The 19,276-nt window shown below is 54.1% G+C and overlaps 8 protein-coding genes across 8 annotated transcripts; 4 read left to right on the forward strand and 4 right to left on the reverse strand.

The window, feature by feature from the left end:
- Nucleotides 1-3,197: 3,197 nt before the first annotated feature.
- BO80DRAFT_365341 (fungal specific transcription factor domain-containing protein) lies at nt 3,198-5,691 on the forward strand (the record flags this gene model as incomplete). Its single annotated transcript, XM_025716192.1, has 3 exons — nt 3,198-3,393; nt 3,617-3,685; nt 3,746-5,691. 3 exons carry the CDS (start codon nt 3,198-3,200, stop codon nt 5,689-5,691), a joined length of 2,211 nt encoding a protein of 736 aa, XP_025571211.1.
- A 195-nt stretch (nt 5,692-5,886) lies between these two features.
- On the reverse strand, nt 5,887-6,800 carry BO80DRAFT_214351 (uncharacterized protein). Its single transcript, XM_025714337.1, has 2 exons — nt 6,155-6,800; nt 5,887-6,107 (listed from the first exon to the last, which is right to left on the reverse strand). The coding sequence occupies exons 1-2, from the start codon at nt 6,646-6,648 to the stop codon at nt 6,083-6,085; spliced, it is 519 nt and encodes a 172-aa protein (XP_025571212.1). The 5' UTR covers nt 6,649-6,800; the 3' UTR covers nt 5,887-6,082.
- A 502-nt stretch (nt 6,801-7,302) lies between these two features.
- On the forward strand, nt 7,303-8,452 carry BO80DRAFT_468242 (cupin domain-containing protein). Its single transcript, XM_025722915.1, has 3 exons — nt 7,303-7,738; nt 7,804-8,035; nt 8,100-8,452. The coding sequence occupies exons 1-3, from the start codon at nt 7,641-7,643 to the stop codon at nt 8,127-8,129; spliced, it is 360 nt and encodes a 119-aa protein (XP_025571213.1). The 5' UTR covers nt 7,303-7,640; the 3' UTR covers nt 8,130-8,452.
- Nucleotides 8,453-9,471: 1,019 nt separating this feature from the next.
- On the forward strand, nt 9,472-11,428 carry BO80DRAFT_448882 (serine/threonine-protein kinase; the record flags this gene model as incomplete). Its single annotated transcript, XM_025721704.1, has 2 exons — nt 9,472-10,039; nt 10,086-11,428. The coding sequence occupies 2 exons, from the start codon at nt 9,472-9,474 to the stop codon at nt 11,426-11,428; spliced, it is 1,911 nt and encodes a 636-aa protein (XP_025571214.1).
- Nucleotides 11,429-11,683: 255 nt separating this feature from the next.
- On the reverse strand, nt 11,684-12,245 carry BO80DRAFT_448883 (uncharacterized protein; the record flags this gene model as incomplete). The annotated part of the gene is made up of 3 exons (XM_025721705.1): nt 11,684-11,767; nt 11,831-12,169; nt 12,231-12,245. The coding sequence occupies 3 exons, from the start codon at nt 12,243-12,245 to the stop codon at nt 11,684-11,686; spliced, it is 438 nt and encodes a 145-aa protein (XP_025571215.1).
- Nucleotides 12,246-12,666: 421 nt separating this feature from the next.
- On the reverse strand, nt 12,667-14,756 carry BO80DRAFT_448884 (ferric reductase family protein; the record flags this gene model as incomplete). Its single annotated transcript, XM_025721706.1, has 2 exons — nt 12,667-14,587; nt 14,632-14,756. The coding sequence occupies 2 exons, from the start codon at nt 14,754-14,756 to the stop codon at nt 12,667-12,669; spliced, it is 2,046 nt and encodes a 681-aa protein (XP_025571216.1).
- A 709-nt stretch (nt 14,757-15,465) lies between these two features.
- BO80DRAFT_458630 (copper transporter family protein) lies at nt 15,466-16,218 on the forward strand (the record flags this gene model as incomplete). Its single annotated transcript, XM_025722299.1, has 2 exons — nt 15,466-16,046; nt 16,104-16,218. The coding sequence occupies 2 exons, from the start codon at nt 15,466-15,468 to the stop codon at nt 16,216-16,218; spliced, it is 696 nt and encodes a 231-aa protein (XP_025571217.1).
- A 467-nt stretch (nt 16,219-16,685) lies between these two features.
- On the reverse strand, nt 16,686-18,347 carry BO80DRAFT_428716 (Gfo/Idh/MocA family protein). The gene is made up of 3 exons (XM_025720309.1): nt 18,126-18,347; nt 17,939-18,072; nt 16,686-17,873 (listed from the first exon to the last, which is right to left on the reverse strand). The coding sequence occupies exons 1-3, from the start codon at nt 18,236-18,238 to the stop codon at nt 16,825-16,827; spliced, it is 1,296 nt and encodes a 431-aa protein (XP_025571218.1). The 5' UTR covers nt 18,239-18,347; the 3' UTR covers nt 16,686-16,824.
- Nucleotides 18,348-19,276: the final 929 nt, after the last annotated feature.

Raw genomic sequence — 19,276 nt, forward strand, 5'->3', positions numbered from 1 at the left:
GTTGCCTTTATCAGCTCGAAACTCCCAGCCTGCCTTTCGTAGTCTGCCCTCTGCGACCCACTGTTCTGTTCTCTTTGCTGGAAGGGAACGACCCCAATTACAGAAGACTGCCAACGAGATTGAAGTCAGCCGCGCTGAAATTGGGATGGAGCGATGACAGATCGACCCAATGTGGAACATCTTTGCATCGTCATCCCCTATCCCAATCAAGACAGTCCCATTCATCTCGAAGACCGCCCTGCTATTATTATCCATGATTCAGGTCCCGAGGCGTTTCCTAAGCCGGATTTGGCCCATAGATGACTGGCAACACTGGACTAGATGCAGACTCTCCCCGTCCCTGATGGCCGTGAACCCGTGCAGATGTTCCTGCAACCTAGAGAACAGATACGACGTTTTCGTGGCTCCTTGTCCCATTCCATAGGCTGGTCTGCGTTTTCGAGGGTATTCCCTACCAAGCCCCTTTTCTGGTGGCTCCGGGCTGACCCTGGACTCTTGACCTTCCGCTCGAATATGACAGCGCCCCATCCGCTTGCGGCGTTTGTCACTGTGGTTTAGGTCTTGATTGTAAGGAGTATTCGTTGATATGTCTGTAAAAAAATGCGACTGGTGCTAAGTGATCAAAACATTGCCGCCCAAGGTATCGCGCACAAAGTAGCAAAGAGGCATATCGGCCGGTCGGCTTTTTCCATCTCCCCATTATGCAGAGGTCTATCATATAGAAAGCCCATGGATCAGCTGTTTGGAGCCACTGGCCCAAGTAGCAGTCAAGCCTGCACTGCCAAAACCAACCCGCTCAGAGATTGGGTACAAAGCCTCAAACAGCCGACTGTCTGACCCGTACCTCGATCAAAAGGTCGAGATACCTTCCCGCAGCATCACTGCTAGAGGTCTTCTCCTCATTGGACGACTCCCACGGGCGGATGCGTCCGCCTGCGGACACAACCAGTACGCAGAAGTACAGTGCGGTCCTTTCTGCCTGGACTCGGTAGATGCTCCGTTGACGAAGCTGAGGTGTGGTTGCGATAGAAGAAAGATTAGATTCCAGGGCTGCGCATCTAGGATCTTATTTGAATTCGGGTCTCGCGTACTGGAAAAGGCGGTTGCGTTAAACATGGCTTTCTGTCAATAAATTGTGTCGGTCTGTACTGAGCAGTAGACTGGGTCAATTAGATCAACTTAGTATTTTTTGTGCTTACAGTTTCGTGGGCCATCACAAATTTACAAATCTCCACGATTTTGCCGACCCTAGAACCCCGCACCGAGTAGCGGTACTAGTATACTCACAAGGGTCCTTTGTACTGGATGGCCTCTCGCCCTCTGTCGTAACTGATCTCTCACCATAGCTTAGAACAGGCGGTGAGTGTCGAGCCAGGGACTGGAAAGTCTGTATCCTTCTACAGCGTACACTGGGGTTACTCCGCTCGAGCAGATATCGTGCGGAGCAGCATCCCCTCACCAGCCGGGCGCCTTATCTCCGCCCGCCGCCGCCTGTCTCAGATACAAGCCGAAATCGGTCGATAAGGAGAACCCAAGCGGCATCGGGCAAGTCCTTGATGAACGATGACAGCCTCCAGTCTCGGGCATACGTCACCATCCCGCCCTATATTCTTTGGATTCGCATCGGCAGTAGGTTGAGATGGGACGTGATGCGACTCTTTCCGCGCATTCCCACCACGCGGGAATTCCAAATAGTGAACATGCAATTATCCCGCTCGCATTGGTATCTTTCAAAGCAGAGAAAGCTTAGGTGTTGCACCTGATGTTATTGTGCAACTAGGGGTTGCGCATACCGCCGGGATGCATCCGGTCGCCGGCCATTGTTCTTCGAGCGAGGATGGGTGTCCCCGGGGATTGGATCAAACACGAGGCCGACAGTCATCCCGAGGACCAGTTTGAATTCTTACTCGTGGATCTATCCGAGGGCTGAAGACATTGTCCGACATCCGGGACCAGGCGAGAACCCTGTATAGCAGGTCTAGAACCATGACATTGCAATTGGGGTTTCTCGGAGATTGGCAGGGCGGCTGGTCGACTGACCCCATGCCTTCTTGGAGCCCGCCATGTCGGCTGAATGGTTCCATTGCAGATGGTGGTCGCGTAAGGGATTGGTAAATTTTCCCAGACGAAAGGCTCGTCCACAAACCGGTGCTGCTGGTTGCTTGTCCTACCCCTCGTGAGCGACCAACCGTCAGGCAGAACTGGGGGGGGGGCCGGGTGGTGCTGTACCTACAGAACGAGGGTAAAATAAGGTCGTATCCCAGAGGGTGATGGTAGCGAATTGACGAGAGAGGGATCGAGGAAGAACCTGGTGGGTGGTGCCTACCGGCCATCCGTACCTACTGCTCTGTCCCTCCGTGGCTGCAAAGGTCGAGGGAAAGCCGGCAGGTGACCAGGCGGCACGGCCGAATAGGATCGCGGGGATTTGCTCCCTCCACCACCTTCGCCTTCACGCTCCGATCCCTCCTCCAGGCTCTCGTCCTCATCCTGCTCCCCGGTGGCGTCCGTCTGCCTATCACCGCCTCATAGCCTTGTTTCAACCTTGCCCTGTGGTGTTCCCCAGCGTGAAGAACACGGCCTCCTCCACACCGCTGCCATCCGTCTTCGTGTTTTCTCTGGGGAAGACAGAGGAGATCAAATCCGCTTACTGGTCGAAGGGGGAATTTACCACCCTCGCGAAACTCGAAGGTGTGGTGTTTGCCCCTCCCCTCTTCCTCCACCCCATTATCATCGAAACTTGCATGAAAGGGAAGTTCTAGCTCCAATCGCCATGGCTCCAATGGGGACCCGGCTTTTGTCTGAGCTCCAGCCTCGGATCGACGAATCCGCGTTGCACAACTCGCACCAGCTGTCTCCGCAATCTGCTGCTCTAGTGCAACTCTTATCACCCTGATGGCGCTGCCTCGTCGCCGTCTGGGGCCGTCTCGGGGCATTGAGTTATCTATCGCTCACCCAGGTTGCTCCTATCTCTTCTGCTTTCCCTGCCATCGGAGACGACTCAAGGGTCTTATCTCGGTTGAAATCCTCCAAGGAAACTATCCGATCGTCCTTCCCTCCCTCTACCCTTCCTTACCCCCAGTTGACGGAGCGGCTTCTTTCCCTCTTGTCGTGGATTGCCGCCTCCTGCCTCTCTCACATACTTTCTTTAACTCCTTGCTCCTGGTGCGGTTCATGTCATCATTACTTCCTATTTAGGCATGGAGGACATCAACATCCCTTCGCCGTCTGCCATCCTAGGCACCCATCATCCCTCCACGTCGGTTGGCGGGCTTTCCAAGCCGTCTGTTTCTCCCCAGAAGCCGACTGCAGGTCAGCCTGGTACAGCCAGAGATCAGAACAAGCCTAAGCAGTCCAAGAGCCGTAACGGTACGGTATCATACTTCTTTACTAGCTGTAGGAACACGGGGTGATAGAGGCAAAGGTGCTGGGAAAGGAAGAGGCACAGAAAGAGAGACGAGCACGAACGCTCTATGATGCGCAGCGCGCTGACGTTCTCATGGTTTTTATTCTCCAGGCTGCATCACTTGCAAGGCAAAGCGACTAAAGTGTGACGAGTCCAAGCCAACTTGTCTCCAATGTAAGAAGCGGAACGTGGACTGTGGGGGATACAAAAAAGATTTCAAATGGCGCCCGTTCGAAGAGACTAATATCGGTGGCAAAACCGCCAGTGCCAAAATTAAGAAAGGTGCGTAAATAGCTTCAAGTAATCTCGAGTATTGGAAAGCTGACTCATGCTTTCTTGCAGGTACCTCGTATCAATTCGATGAGAAATCAAATGGCCTTTCAACATCCCCCACTACAGTGCGCCCATCTAAAGGGCCCCAAACCCAGCATGCTGCATCGAGTCTACCTTCGCTAGGCTACGGGGGCTTCATGGACCCTTCTGGCCGTTTCTCGAGGGGCGCATCTCCTCCAAGGCAACTTTCGTTGAGCGAAAAGGGTGTCTTTCCCTCCTCAGAAGGCCTGGTAGGTCAACTGACACCAGTGAGCTTTGATGAGGACATTTTCGCGTCATCCTTGACAGACATCTCACCATTGGGCCACTCTTCGTGGCTTTCTGATATACCAGCGGCTGCCGTAGGGCAACAGTCAGGGTTGGAGCAGGCTCCAGAACGTGGCCCTGGTCGAATTTGCCCCCAAAGACATGACAGTTTCAGCTTCGAGGCCTTGATGGAGGGAGATAGTGATGATATTGAGGAAATAGTAAGGAATTCCGATCGAAGCACGGACCCCGGACTCCTTGAACTGGCAGAGATCGGCATGACCCCGGTTTCGCAGGCCTCCGAAGTGCCGTCAAACATCTTCAGAGAGCCTATATTTGAAATTTCGAGCCCAGAGATGCTGGTTCTGCAGTTCGATAGGGTAACATGTGGAATATTATCTGTAAAGGATGGTGTCCATGAAAACCCATGGAGGACCTTGATCTGGCCACTAGCCAAGGAGACACCCGCTCTGTATCATGCCGTCTTTTCTCTCGCTGCCTTTCACTCAAGCAAAGAGCTGCCGGCCCTAAAGGTTTCTGGTGTGGATCACATGCGCAAGAGCATCGTATACTTGCTGCGTGACATACAGAAGATGAAATTGGATGCAGCGTTAGCCACAAGTCTGGCGCTCGCATTTGCCGAGACTTGGGACCAGCACACCCAAACCAGTCATTATCATTTATCAGGCGCCAAGGTGCTTATCGAGCAAGTTCTCAAGCGAGGCTTGGAAAGCAGGGTGTATGGAAATAACCTGGATAGGGTTCGGTTCCTTTGCAACACCTGGCTGTACATGGATGTAATCTCTCGTCTGACCTCTCGTGAGAAGCTGGGGGATCGGGAGGTGGATGTTTCCTTGTTCCAGTCTCAAACAGGTGCTGTGCAGGAGATTGATCCGCTGATGGGCTGTGCAACGACGCTCTTTCCCTTGATCAACCAGGTTGCTCGATTGATCCAGCGTGTCCGCACGACCAAATCGAATTCCATTTCCCTCATCTCTCAGGCGATAGAACTCAAACGCCTTGTTGAGCAATGGGAGCCACCACAGGTGTTCGAGCCCCCAGAGGATCCTTCATCGGAAGTACAGCATAGTATCCAGACAGCACATGCTTATCGCTGGGCAACGCTTCTGTACCTTCACCAGGCCGTTCCTGAGATGCCGTCGGAGCCGACATCAGAGCTTGCCAAACGTGTGCTAATACTGCTGGCAACTGTTCCTCCCAGTTCTCGGACCCTGATTATTCAGATGTTCCCGCTTCTGGCGGCAGGGTGCGAAGCGGAGCAAGAGGAGGACCGTCAGTGGGTACTAAGCCGGTGGAAAGCCATCCAGACCCGCTTGATGCTGGGCTCGATCGATCACTGCATTGACATAGTCCGCGTGGTCTGGAATCGCCGGGATGCTTTCGAGGCCGAGAAACAACGAAGACAGCTTCGTGGAGCTTCTGGACGTGCCACCAACGCTGCCGTAGAGACCTTTGGGGACGATAGACTATCTTACACTGGTCTTAGATCGGGTGAGCGAAGTGCTGGTAGCATCTACGCCAAGGAGCATTGGAGACCCCGACGGAGCTCGGCGTTGTCCCCTCTGGAGAATATCGAGTTTGAGAAGACCGTGCGAGGCGGGTTGCACTGGATTACCGTGATGGAGGGAAAGGGCTGGCAAGGTATGTTTGAACTTTGGACTTTTGATTTATTCAAGATGTGCATTTGAAAAAACGCCGGCTCATTTATATAGTGTTTCTTGGTTGAAAAGCACGCTCTTTAGTGTGTCCGGCAGGGGCGATTCTTCATGACAGGGCGCGTATGGCCAACACGATCGTTGTCTTTGCTTCCTTGTAGGTATGGTTGCTCTCGCTGGGTTTGCCGGTCGTCATGGTTGTGAATCGCAACGGTATGCTCTTCGGCCTGATCCTCTGCTAGAGGAGCTGAAGGCTTGCTCTGAGCTAGGTACGATCGAAGAGATGCCAGGTAAGGCTCCAAATCGCTTGTCATGGACACGGTTGCCATTGTTGCGAGGGGCTGTACCACGGATGTTTTAGGTACGACTGGGTAGCTGACGGCGTGACGAAGTATATGTTTGTGGGATGTTCAGTGGGTCTTCCTCACCCGATTGTCTTACAATCTGGACTTTGAAATTAGCATGGTGTCCGGCGTTGAGTGTAGCGAATAATCACATTCTATACGGGACTGACTCGCGCCTTGGGGGAACTCCCGGGTCTCTTCGATGTATTATTTTGGACTTAGGCAGTGTCAAAGTATGTTCGTATGAGTCGCTAGGGAAGGCTCCTGAGATTACTGGCAAACCGGTTGGCGCATAGGACAAACGACAGTTGCCGTTCGGAGATGAGTCGGGATGGCGTGACGGATGGCGGGCAGGTTTAGCAGTCGCTGTGGACAGTGAAGTACTCGGTCGTATACAACTGTCTACTAGAGGAACAGCCGGACGTACGCGATCAGGACAAGTCGATGGTGCCGCCTTGGAAGTTGAGGGGTCTCTGCGCGGGGGTGACAGTGGTCGAGATCTGCATTGGGGGGGAGGCGAGGGTGGTTGTCTTGCTGCTTGGGCTGTGGGAGCGAGCCGGTTTCTTTCTTTTTCTCTGCACTCACTACAAGAGGGAGGGGGAGGGGAGGTGCGAGAGCGCGCATTTAAGACGAAAGATCCACCCATTCGGTGGGCTACGGCTTAGTTCAGCTAGAGGGGGTTAGTGGGTGAGTTCCATGGTCTGATCCGGATCTTGCAGGATGACGAGATGACGAGTGTCGGTCGGCATGAAGGGCAGCGAACGACCTGCGGACAGTCTGCCTGGAGCCCGATAAGAGGCAGAAACAGGCGATGATTCCCAGGTGGAGTGGAGCGCAGTGGATGGCCAGTGACCACCGGCTTTACTCAACCAGGCAGGTGGGCGATCGAGGAGGGCTCAGGCGCTGCATGTGAACTTCTCCACGGGGTCTGGGATCTGCGGTCGAGTTCGCTCATCGATCTCGGATGGGGTGGTCGAATCGCCAGTCGTGGCGATCATGTCCAGCTGGTTTGGACTTCGTGTCGACTAGAATCAGCCGGGTGAGATTTGAATGATAGACGGAGGACGAGGACGAGGGGAGAAAAGAAAGGTTGAGAAGCCATGGATCGGAGGTGTCGGTTCGAACCGTAAATACCCGCAAATAAGACTCGGTACGGAATACCGTACGTCGTATCTTTTATCTCGTACTCCGTACTATTACCCGCATCCACGAGGACGGAAGTGCTAACCCATCCGGGGAAAACTATCCTGTACGGATCCTACTCCCCGTAAGTATACAGGATACGGTAAAGGGCCTTTAGGTGATATCTCCCATCATACTCTGATATCTTGCCGGATGCACAGCGCACTTCCCCTCATCTACCCCTCAGTTGGAGATTCCCTCCCTAGAAGGTGCTGTTGGCCGGGTTTGCGTGAGGCCTGTTATCCCACTACAGAAGTCGGATCCGTGCTGGCTATCTGAAATCCTCCGCACAGGATAACCCCGTTGTAGGAATAGGATCAAACAAGGTGAATGAATCGTCTTCAGGAAGAGGGACGCTGATATAAAACGCCTATAAAGCCCATCATGTTAAGTATCTGTTGACCGTGATCATTCAGTCAATTCTTTAGCATTGAATCCAGCAGACAACAAACAATCATGGCCGTTCCCTTCAAGTACCACGCCAAGGCGCAATCTACCTTCGAACCTCCTCTCATTGCCAACGAGAATGCTTTCCTCGGTGATGTGGACTCCAGGCAAATATACCCCTGCTCCTGTGTGCGTATGCGTTTCAGAAGCTAACATGGATTCTGTACTCTAGCGACAGCTACAATCCCGACAAGCCCATGTCAGCCGGATTCTACCGTCTCGAGAAGGGCACCCCGCTTGTTTACGAATACACCTACGACGAGATGAAGATCATCCTGGAAGGGAAGTTCGAGATCTCGGACGAGACTGGGCAGAAGGTTACTGCTACCCCTGGCGACGTGTTTCATTTCCCCAAGGGAACCAAGGTCACTTTCACAACGCCATCATACGGACTGGCTTTCTACGTGAGTTTTCTCTGCCTGTTGTGTCTATCTGGTTGAAGCGGGCTGACTGATGGTGGGACGGTAGACGGGACAACGGGCCAAGGGCGCTGCTTAAGCGGGAAACGGGCAATGATGTAATTAAACTCGATCGAGGGGGAATGGGTTCCTTGCTGTCTGGGCGGTCTCTTTGAGGGTCCAGCCTTGGCTGACCGCTGAAAGGAATGTGTGTGTGTGGCTTGGTAGTGATGGAGAGGGCAGAGACGATGAACCATGGTTAATCGGCCTGGATCTCCACTAGATTGGGGGGTTCCTTGGTTGTTTACGGGAGGTAAACAACAAGGCTGGTGTCACCGCCATTGATGACGATGGTGGATAGCGGCCCGAAGATAGAGATTATTGATTGATATTGAATCCGTTGTGAATGCAATTGTTTTTGTCTGGACTAGAAGCTATCTGCTGTGTGACTGTAAGAGCTGTGGACAACCGATGGCGAGGCCAGGAATAGATTGCAATCACTACGACTCCTCCCCGGGATCAGGTCAGCGACTAGTCGATCTGCCCCATGGGATCGGGGACGATCTCAACAAGGTTCCCGATTTCTAACCTTCAGCTAGCAAGAAACCTGGTCGCTAGTTCTCACCCTCGCCTTGTGGAAATGACGTGCAGCGACTGTGAGTGGTGGTGGGAAGCGACCCCATCGGCGCCATCGCATCCTCAGCCTCGGGATCTCCCAATCACCAGGCGGAAGCGCGTCAGGAACGAGATTGACTCGGACTGCCCTGGCATCGCAACAGGAACAGGCGGCGCAGATTGGATCGGAACAAGGGAGTTACCCCAGCAACGCTGCGGCGCTCAAGAGGGAGGGGCGGCGCCGAGATGAATCGGAGGCATCTCGTTGGCCTGCAGAGGACGACCACCAAGTGGCTGGCTCAACTGCGGCTCCGTCTGTCTCCAACAAGTCGTACAGCACAACCGGCTGTCAGTCAGTCTTCACCCTCATTCACTTGAACATACGGAGTACTTCTACTCCAGCTCCCTCCTGGTCGACGGTTCTTCCCTGTTGCCATATTCCCCTCCATCGGGCACACCCCTCTTCCAGTCACTCGTCGGGTCGCCGTCGTCCTTGCTTCTCGCCATTCCTGCCCGAACCCAGTCCTTCCTCCGCCTCCCTCTTTCTCCCTCCAGCTGGGCCTCCTCGTGGCCGTCTTCTCCTCGTTGCTTTTTGCGGCCCTCTTTTTTTGCTTTTTCGCTCTGTTTTGCATCGCGTTTCCTTTTTTTCCTTGAATCCCGGGTCTCTACTCGTGCTTTAATCTCCTATCCCTCGTTCTTTTTTTCCCCGCTTCGACTCCCCTTCAGTCGCTGTCGGTGGAATCGCACTTCGCTCAAGACAGTTGTGTGCGCACACGTTCACACCTCTACTCACTGAGAACAGTCGCACAGATTTCTCCGAGCCCAAGATGGCGCTCAATCTGGACACTTCAGATCGCCCGGGTCTCCGACTGCCCAACCCGCCGCCTCTCCTCCATACGCGTGTCGGAAATGAATCCCTGGATCGCCCCTCAACACCCGCCGAGACTGGATTTACCAGCCCCGTGCAGACTCCTCAGGGCAGTCCCAGCAAAAACCGCATGCCCCCCGGTGCCATCGACCTTCCCAACGTGTTCGAAAAAGCGCTGAAGCTGAACCCCACTTCGCCCACCAAGGGCACCTACAACCACTACAATCATCCCATGTTCGCGCCCCCCCGAAACGGTGAGGACTTTACCGAGAGCGTTATCCGTCAGCCCCCTGGCAGTCCCACACGCAAATCCAACAAGGAAAACACCCCTCCCAACTCCACCCGTCTCACCAAGGATCTTGGTCCCAACCCCGCCGCTGCCGCTATCTCCCGCCATGAGCCATACCAGCAACGAGATCTGGAGAGCATTCAGCGACGTCAGGTCCCCATGCGTGGGCTGACGCCTGAGGAGCTGGAGAAGCTGCAGAATCCCCGGGTCAAGCGACTGGTCAATGTTACGCAACTCTGTAGGTGACCGCGACTCTTTTGCCGTGTGTTTTGCTGACCCGCCAGATTTCCTCGATCATTACTTTGATCTTTTGAGCTATGTGCATAACCGTCAGAACCGCTACTCGCAATTCCGCACCGCCTACCCCGAACCACCCGTGACTCCGATGGAGGACTATGAACCCGCCCTGTTGAAATACCTGGGTCGGGAACGGGCCCACCTCCGCAAACGCCGCACCCGACTCCGTCAGCACGACTTTCAGATTCTCACGCAGGTGGGCCAGGGTGGCTACGGACAGGTCTATCTAGCGCAGAAGAAGGATACGCGGGAGGTGTGTGCGCTGAAGGTCATGAGCAAGAAGTTGCTGTTCAAGTTGGACGAGATCCGCCATATCCTCACCGAGCGCGATATTCTGACGGCGGCCAAGAGCGACTGGCTCGTCAAGCTTCTCTACGCATTCCAGGATGAAGACCAGATTTACCTGGCGATGGAGTATGTGCCCGGAGGTGATTTCCGCACGCTGTTGAACAACACCGGTGTCTTGCACAATCGCCATGCTCGATTCTACATTGCGGAAATGTTCAGCTGCATCGATGCGTTGCACGCTTTGGGATACATTCATCGCGATTTGAAGCCGGAGAATTTTCTGATTGACTCGACCGGTCATGTGAAGCTGACGGATTTTGGCTTGGCGGCGGGTATGCTGAATCCGGGAAAGATTGAATCGATGCGGGTGAAACTGGAAGAAGTCGGCAACACACCCGTGCCTTTTGGTCGGCCCATGGAGCAGCGTACGGTGGCCGAGCGTCGCCAGGGGTATCGGACGCTGCGAGAGCGCCAGGTCAACTACGCCAAGTCGATTGTGGGATCGCCCGACTACATGGCGCCGGAGGTGTTGAAGGGGGAGCAGTACGATTTCACGGTCGACTACTGGAGTTTGGGGTGCATGCTCTTTGAGGCATTGGCCGGATACCCGCCGTTTGCGGGCGCGACAGTGGATGAGACGTGGCAGAACCTCAAGTGCTGGCAGAAGGTGCTCCGCAAGCCAGTGTACGAGGACCCGAACTACTTCCTATCGCGGCGCACCTGGGACCTGATTACCAAGCTGGTTGCGTCGAAGGAGAAGCGGTTCAAGAACATCCAGGAGATCCACGCGCACGACTACTTCGCCGAGGTGGACTTTCACAATCTGCGTGAGCAGCGTGCGCCGTTTGTGCCCGAGCTGGATTCGGAGACAGACGCGGGCTACTTTGACGACTTTACCAACGAAGCGGACATGGCCAAGTACAAGGAGGTGCATGACAAGCAACGCGCGTTGGAAGAGATGGCCGAGCGAGATGATAAGATGAGCAAGGGCTTGTTTGTTGGATTTACATTCCGGTACGCCCCCACTTTGCTGTATGGGTAGCATGTGCTAATGAGAACAGACACCGGAAGCCTGCGATGGACGGGCTGGGCCGCAGCTCGCCGCGCAAGCCGATCGCGACGGACGGATCCTTCGGGACGATGTTTTAGGCGCAGTTTCACGGAGTTCTATTCGGCGAGCTGGATCTCGGTTGTTTTAGCGAGTATGGTTTAATGAAGGTGTATGATACAGCGTACGTAGAATACAGCGTGCCAAGTTGCCTCATCACTCAATGTAGTCCCAGGGCAGAGTCAAGATCTACTCATTGAGCTGCTGCACCATCTTCAAGATCTCCGACTCATTATCTCCAATCACCGCCTGTCCATTCGTCCAATCAACAGTCTACCACCGTTAGCACATCCATCCCATCCCATCCCTCCAACCCAAAAACGAGAATCCACTTACAATCGGCCTCACAAACGTCCCCTCAGGATCAGCCTTAAACTTCCGAATCGCATCCTCCGCATCCCTCGCCCCCCTCACCACCTCTCCCACCGTATACCGCGCCCCCTTATCCGGCGCGCCCGCCCCCGCCGGATTCCCCGTCACATAATCGAGAATATTGCGGAGTTGATCCGTGGTCGGAGGGCCGGTAGTGACTTCGAGTTGGAATTCGCCCCGGGTGTTGCTCGGCGCGGAGGGCGATTGGGCGGCGGTGGAGGCGGACTGGAGAATCTTGTAGGCGGTTTTGCTGGGTGTGGAGCTGGGCGTGTGGAAGAGGGTTATTGGGTCGAGGGTTTTTGCCTGTTTTTGTTAGTTTGGGGGTTTGGGGGAATGGGGGGTGGGGGATGGGGGATGGGCGTACGAAGCGGAAGACCATTTTTGTGGTGGGCGTGTGGGTGTTGTTGCGGGTGATGGGATGGGATTGAGGTTGGTTTGAGGTGTGAAGATGGATGTAGGTAGGTGGTTAAGGTTATGCTAGGTTGGTAGGTTGATAGGTTAGGTACTGCAGGGGTCTCTGTCCGGGCCGGGTGGTTGGAGTCGGAGGTGGTTGGTGGTTGGTGCGGGTGGTGATTACGTCATGGGGGTTGACTCATGGATTTCCCGTTTGGGTGCCCGACTTTTACATGGTATTCTGCGTATTTAAAAGTATGAATGTATGGCTACTAGCTGGTATGCTAGTTTAATGTTTGTATTGATACTAGGATTATGTTAGAAAGTATGTGATTGGAGTAGTAAGGACTGCTCTGATATGGTGCTTGAAATGTACAATGGGTATCTAATCTATAACTTTGGTATTATCACCATCCGAATTGCTCAACATGCAAATATATCCCCTGCGCTCCGGTTCCCTTATGTACCGCTCGCTCGTCGCTCAGAGATACTACACTGCGCCGCACATCATCTGACAGTCCCCGAGGTCCGCAGACTACCACCGCGCTCTCGCCTTCTGCCTTTTCGAGCACCTTGCGGATGATTGTCCGGGCATGGGGCCGGCCCGAGAGGATCATTAAGTCGTGGGGTCGGGATATGGGTAGGGCCGGTTTGGTATCCAGTTCAGGAGCCGGTTTGATGTCTGTTGACTGTGGCGCAGCATGTCCCGAGCAGGTGCATTTGGTCTCGGTGATGTCTTCTTCGTCCTCGATGGACGCGGTGCAGCAGCATCCTCCGTTCGGTCGACACCCCGACTGTCCACTGGAGTTCACGGAGGTGTTGTCTTTCTCTTCCGTCGTGGCTTTCTCGGAGACTTTCTCGACAGGCTTCTCCTCCGGTAGTGTTGCTGGCTGCGGCGGGAACTGTGATGCCTGTGCGCACAGGGTGCTCTGCGCCGGCTCCAGCTTCTCGTCACAAGTGATGTAAATGCTCATCTCGATTTCTCGGATGATGTCAGGGTTGGCGAGCTGGCACTCTTGTACATCAGTCAGGACCGACTGCAGTTGGTTTTCAAACCAGCTCAGCTGTGTGCGCGACTTGATCACCCAGACGAACCGGATTCGCTTGGTGGCTGCCAGCCGAGTGAGCTTCGATGATTGTCCTTGCGTGTTCTCGGTTCTCCATCTCGCAACGATATCCCGCAGACAGGGCACGGTAAATGTCGCTCCCATGCCGCCGGCCAGTAGGATCACGCTGTCAAACTGCTGGAGAGGTCTCATGCATCCGTAAGGTCCCTCGACAAAGACCGTCCGTGCTGGTTTCGCAGGAGCCGTATCATTGCCCCCCAGCACTTGGTGGTGCTTCGACGCGTATCGGAAGAAGCGCCTGGTGCCGCCTTTCTCCGCACGCACGTACATCACCAGGCTGTTGTCTTCTGGGATAGATGAGATGGTGAAAGGGTGGCTCTGCAGGGGCACAATCGAATGGCATGTGAGAAAGACGTGCTGACCGGGCTTCCACCGGACCCCAGGATTCTCAATGGCTATCCGGGTCACATTGCCTGGCAACGGAGTGAACGTTGCACGGTTGGCCCAGAGAGCGTGCGTGGGGTTCTTCGAACGGTGGAAGATAGACAGGTTCGCATAGGTGGCGCACAGGTAGCGCGCCACCCGGTCAAAGACGAGAAATCCGATTGGAATCCACACCCACACCTTGACTTCAGCCGGAGCATGGAGCCACACGGCCGCAATAAATCCAACAAACGTTACCAAATGCTGCAGAACGAAAAACTCGTACCCAAACCGTCGGATTGGCGCGGCGGAGGTAATCACAATGAAGGTCAAGATACACCATGCGGCAAACCCTCTCGTCGCCAGAGTATAGTGCTTTAGCTCGTACAGGATGTAGTCGTAGCGACCCCAGTCACGGAACCAGAAGCACATGTGGATTGTCGCAGTCAACCACAGCGTCCGGGCAATCCACCGATGGTACCAGTTCAGACGCTCATAGCTCATACCCACGAGAATGCCAATGAGGTTCTGTCTCCCCGCCAGCAGGAAGATCAACGGCAGCTGACAAATGGCGATGAATCCGGTGCGGTAGCCTATATCTTCCCATTTCCACTGGTCGGCCGTATCCAGCTCATAGAAGCAGAAGACAAGCACGACGATCAGGTTGGCCAGGATGATAGCCAGCGGACCCAGCGGCGCAAAGTGATAGGTGTGGCCGCGGATAGACAACGGGGGAAGAGTCGCGTAGCTGGCTTCGCGGACCACCGCTGTTAAGGTGGCATATGTGCCAAAGAAGATGGATTTAGGCTTGGAAGGGGTCAAGGACGAGTCCCGGAGCCTGACAGCGTGAGCATGAGTCGATCCTAGCAGCTGACGACGTACCTTTGGCGGGCGAGAAACCGGTTCAGGACATTAATGACCGTCCCAGCAGCGATGGCACTGCCTATAACGGCCCAATACATCTTCTGCAGATAGAACAGGCCGGGCACGCCATCTCCCATGGACATGGAGCCCATGCCAGACATAGACATGTCCATCTTTGCGGGTAAGATATTGTTCCGATCTGAGTATGATGGGGAGGTGATGTTTTATCGTGATTGATATAATCTCTGCGAGTTCAAGGCATTTCGGCAGAGGTCGTGCAGAAACAGGAAATGGTGCTTATGCATGGAGGAGAAATCCAATCCACCGTGAATTGTCGGCTGTACTGGCGGGGAGCCAGAGGGACCACGAGGACGCGATAGCACCACGCCAGCCCAAATTGGCGGAAATGACTGAATGAATCAGGTCGAGACCGGCGGCGTAGTAATAATCTGCTCATCCCCACCCTCGTCCGACGATGCTTTCGGACGGCCGGTCTGCCCGCCCGCTGATTGGCTCCCGAGGCCAAAATGTGCTCAAATCCAGCCAAAATGTGCTCTAGCGCCATCCGGGACGGGCTTGGCGGGTCCGCGCCGAACAAATGCATGGATTTCCTTTAAAAGATGCCATGTCCTGTCACCGTCATGACTTGATCCCCAGGCCCGCTTCCATGTGTTCGTCCACATTCCATTCCTCCTCTTCCGATCCCGTCAATTGACTTGGCAGGGCTGTCTTCGGTTCCAACTCAGACCCCAGACACCCCTTTGTTACACTTCCGCATTCCCTTTGTTGATCCACTCGACCCGAAACAACCCTCCCCCTACAATGGATATGGATATGAGCACCACCTCCACCATGGATATGGCCAGCACCTCCACCACCATGGCCGGTATGTCCATGTCCATGGCCACATCTTCTTCATCTTCCACATCCACCTCCATGACTATGGCCATGGCTACGTCAACCTCCATGTCGATGCCCATGTCCACCTCCTCCTCCTCCTCCTCCTCCTCCTCTTCAATGGACATGTCCAGCATGTCCATGTCCATGGTCTTCACCAACTCCCACGACACCCCGCTCTTCTCCTCCCAATGGACTCCCTCCTCCAGCGGTACCTACGCCGGCACCTGCATCTTCCTCATCGTCCTCGCCATCATCGGCCGCTGTCTCGTCGCCTTCAAAGCCCTCATGGAGCGTCGCTGGCTCGACGCCCACCTCAACCGTCGTTACGTCGCTATCTCCGGCAAATCCACCGAAGCTGGGCGCATCGAAGCCGATCCCGACGCCAAAGTCGCCAGTCTGGTCACAGCCCAGGGTGTCGAGGAGAAAGTCAAGGTCGTGCGGAAAGTATCGCACCAACCGCTTCCTTGGCGCTTTAGTGTCGATCTGCCCCGGGCTATCATGTATCTCTTCATCACGGGTGTTTCTTATCTACTGTATGTTATGCCGATCGATCCAACCCATTGAAAATGCAGATGCTAACATAGTCGCAGGATGTTGGCTGTCATGACCATGAACGTGGGATACTTCTGCTCTGTCCTGGCAGGTGCCTTCTTAGGCGAGCTGGCCGTGGGCCGATTCATCCAGTGGAATGAGCATGATCATTAAGCTCTGGGATATTATTTGTCTTGCATGGTGTTTGGGATTGGCGTTGCATTGCATCAAGGGTAGCGTGTCTTTTGAATTGCGGGTTGTCTGTCTAGATACCCTCCTCTCTGATCATGGGTTTGTTTGTTAGTGATACCATGGGTTTGAGGTTACTTGTATAAACTGGCATTATGCCTGTACATAGACTCATTTTGGCATGATGAAGAGATTTCATACTGGCATAAGCAATATGTAATAGATCCTTGGCATGTCTGCAAGGGACGGTGTACCTCGTCAATCCAACTGCCCTTCAGGCTGGATGGAACGCCACGGGAGCTGACAGCCATGGCGTGATCGTCAGTATGTTCTCCCCCTCCGATTGGTGCGGGGTCGGATCGACTACGGCGCGCGCAGCGGCCCAGCGCGACTAACCAGGAAGGGAAATAGATACGCTGGAATTCAACGGGGGATTTTGATTCCATGACAATAGCGCATTTAAACAACAATCTGTAATGCCGGCAAGCCATTAGATATTAATCGAACGTAAGGAATGCAGGCTCAACAATTGGCCAATCTCATCAGGCCCTGCCATTAGAGCACCCGCGCGAAACTGCAAGCATCCATTAACTAAACCTGGTAAGCACTGGTTGGCCGAGGCATCAAGCCCGCCTGATCGTATGTCTCGTCAATCGCCTCCATCTGAGCAATGCTCTCGTCTCCATCAATCCACACCCCGGAACCTGCCCGACCCTTAATCCGATTCACAAACTCTTCCAGCTGGCAGCGCCAGGTTGTCCACCATTCCTGATAGGTATTGGAACGCACATCCCCCTTCGGCCAGCTGTATGCTTTGACATATTTGGTTTCATTCCACGTGGTGATAATCTCGCCTTCTCGGCGAAGGGTATGCTTGTCACAAACATCAATCCGGTGATAGATCGTCGGAATAAGGTGATTCCACAGAGTCACCTTTCGCTGAACATAGTGGTGCAATCCGTCGTCTCGTTCCTCAATTGTAGCCTCTGCTAGAGTTGCTTCAGTCATGGGCCATTTGAATCTCGGTAGAGCCTTGGACAATGACGCCGGTAGGAAAGGATACTCTCCCGCAGACGCCAAATCCCCCTCGATCTTTGCAGATTTTCCACTGTCAGTGACATAGGTAGCTGATATTCCTACATCAATCTGTGGCTCAGCCACAGTTCCATCTGGTGCAGGAGGCAAGGGGCGATGTCGAACTTCAACGGGACGGAGATGCTCTCCTCTACCCAGGACCTGCCGTACGCAGGAAAGAGGATACGTTGCTAGATCCATGAGGCAGCCTCCCGACAGTGAGTATTGGAAACGGATGTCGTCCCTAGAGAGGTAGCCCTTGGGAAGGTGCTGCTGGGAGTGGACATGTTCCACGGCCCCGTCCCATGGAACCTTGTGGACCAGAGAGAGGAATGTCTGCCAGGCTGGGTGGAACTGGTAGTGGAAAGCTTCAAGGAGAACTGGGGCATTTGGCCTAGTCACCAGGGGATGTTTGAAGAGCCTTAGCGCCTCTTCCGCATTGGAACAGGATGGCTTCTCGAGAAGAACGTGCTTTCCAGCTTGGATGGAACGCAGCGCCCACTCATAGTGTAGGGCGTTTGGCAGAGCAATGTAAATTGCGTCGATCGACGGGTCATTCAGGATATCTAATGTACCATTCAGATTCCTTTCCGCTCTTCAAGGCTAAGCCAAGCCACGTGGAGATGCTCACCCTGGTAGGTGTCATGAACGATAGGAATGTTGTATTTCTTGGCATACTGACGGGCTCGCTCGCGATCTCGAGCAGCGACCGCTACAACAATGACCTCTGGATGTGACTTTGCAGGAGTGATCAAGGCGATCGGGCTAGAGCAGTCTTGAGTCCCGAGCATATGCATGCCAATGTGCCTAGAACTTACGCTATGGTGGAGGCACCGAGCAGTCCGATTCTGATGGCGTCATCCCTCTTGGCTGGGGTCGGCGGACTGAATGCTGCCTGGTAAGCCCTTTTTGCGAAGTCGAACAGAATCATGATGAGCGCTTAATCAGATCAGGATCCTGCGAGGTTGCTTGACATGACAAGTAGGCGGGGTGCTTGGAGGTAAGACAGAGGGACGATGCCGTATGGGTATGACGCAGAGCGTTGCTGTGAGTGGCCCGGAAACCGCCCAGCAAGTAACTTCCGAATCAATGCGTTAGCCTGTCCGTCATTCATAGTGAATACCTGCCTTCCCATATCTTTTCTTTTCGTGCTACAATTGCTCCTACAGCTAAATCACATCCAAGTTCGGTAGAACAGGGCTGTTTCTACGATGACGGCGGATATATACTACCGCTTGTAGATCTCCGACTCCACTAGTCTTAGCATGCTTTACTGGTGGCCTAGATGGATATGGGATGGGTGAGTATAAACTTCCAAGAGCCGTACAACGCAAACTATTAATCTATGCTCGAACCTCACGTATCAAGTACCGAGATGTCTGCCGACAAGGTCAATGTACATAGTGTACAGAAACTGATACCTCATGCCCCTCCGAATGTTACCGGTGTCTCCGAAATAAGGTCCATTGAGCTGAGTAATTCCCATGCGGCCTAAACTCTGCATTGACACCGGGCTATGTCATTGAGAAGCGAACCGACTCGTGGCTACCATGCATGAAACACAAGAAACTTCTCCCATCGGGTCTATTTTAACTATCTCCGATATGCTCTGGGTCTGTCCCGCGGTACATGTTCGCTTCCTCATAGCTTGGCCTCGCTGGAACGGATCAAGGCCTCAGCAGTCAGGTCTCAGCAGCAGTAACGAGCAGGCTTGGCAATCCCCCACATGGGCGGGCTCGTACCGGGGAACTCCATCGGATTTGCCAGTTCTGAGAAGAAATGAGCACATTTCCTAACCCAATCAGCCCTAGTGCAGCCATGCCCCAACAAACGGCCAATGGAAGTTCTTCCCTGCCGCTGTTCAGATTGGACCTGCCAAATCCATCGGTCATGGCTCTGCAGGGTCTGGCCGGTTTCCGGTGACACCAACAACATCCGATGCGCCCACCACTTAGCCAAACTGTACGTT

Source organism: Aspergillus ibericus (assembly GCF_003184845.1).
Source record: "Aspergillus ibericus CBS 121593 unplaced genomic scaffold BO80scaffold_51, whole genome shotgun sequence".
NCBI classification, from domain to species: Eukaryota; Fungi; Ascomycota; class Eurotiomycetes; order Eurotiales; family Aspergillaceae; genus Aspergillus; species Aspergillus ibericus.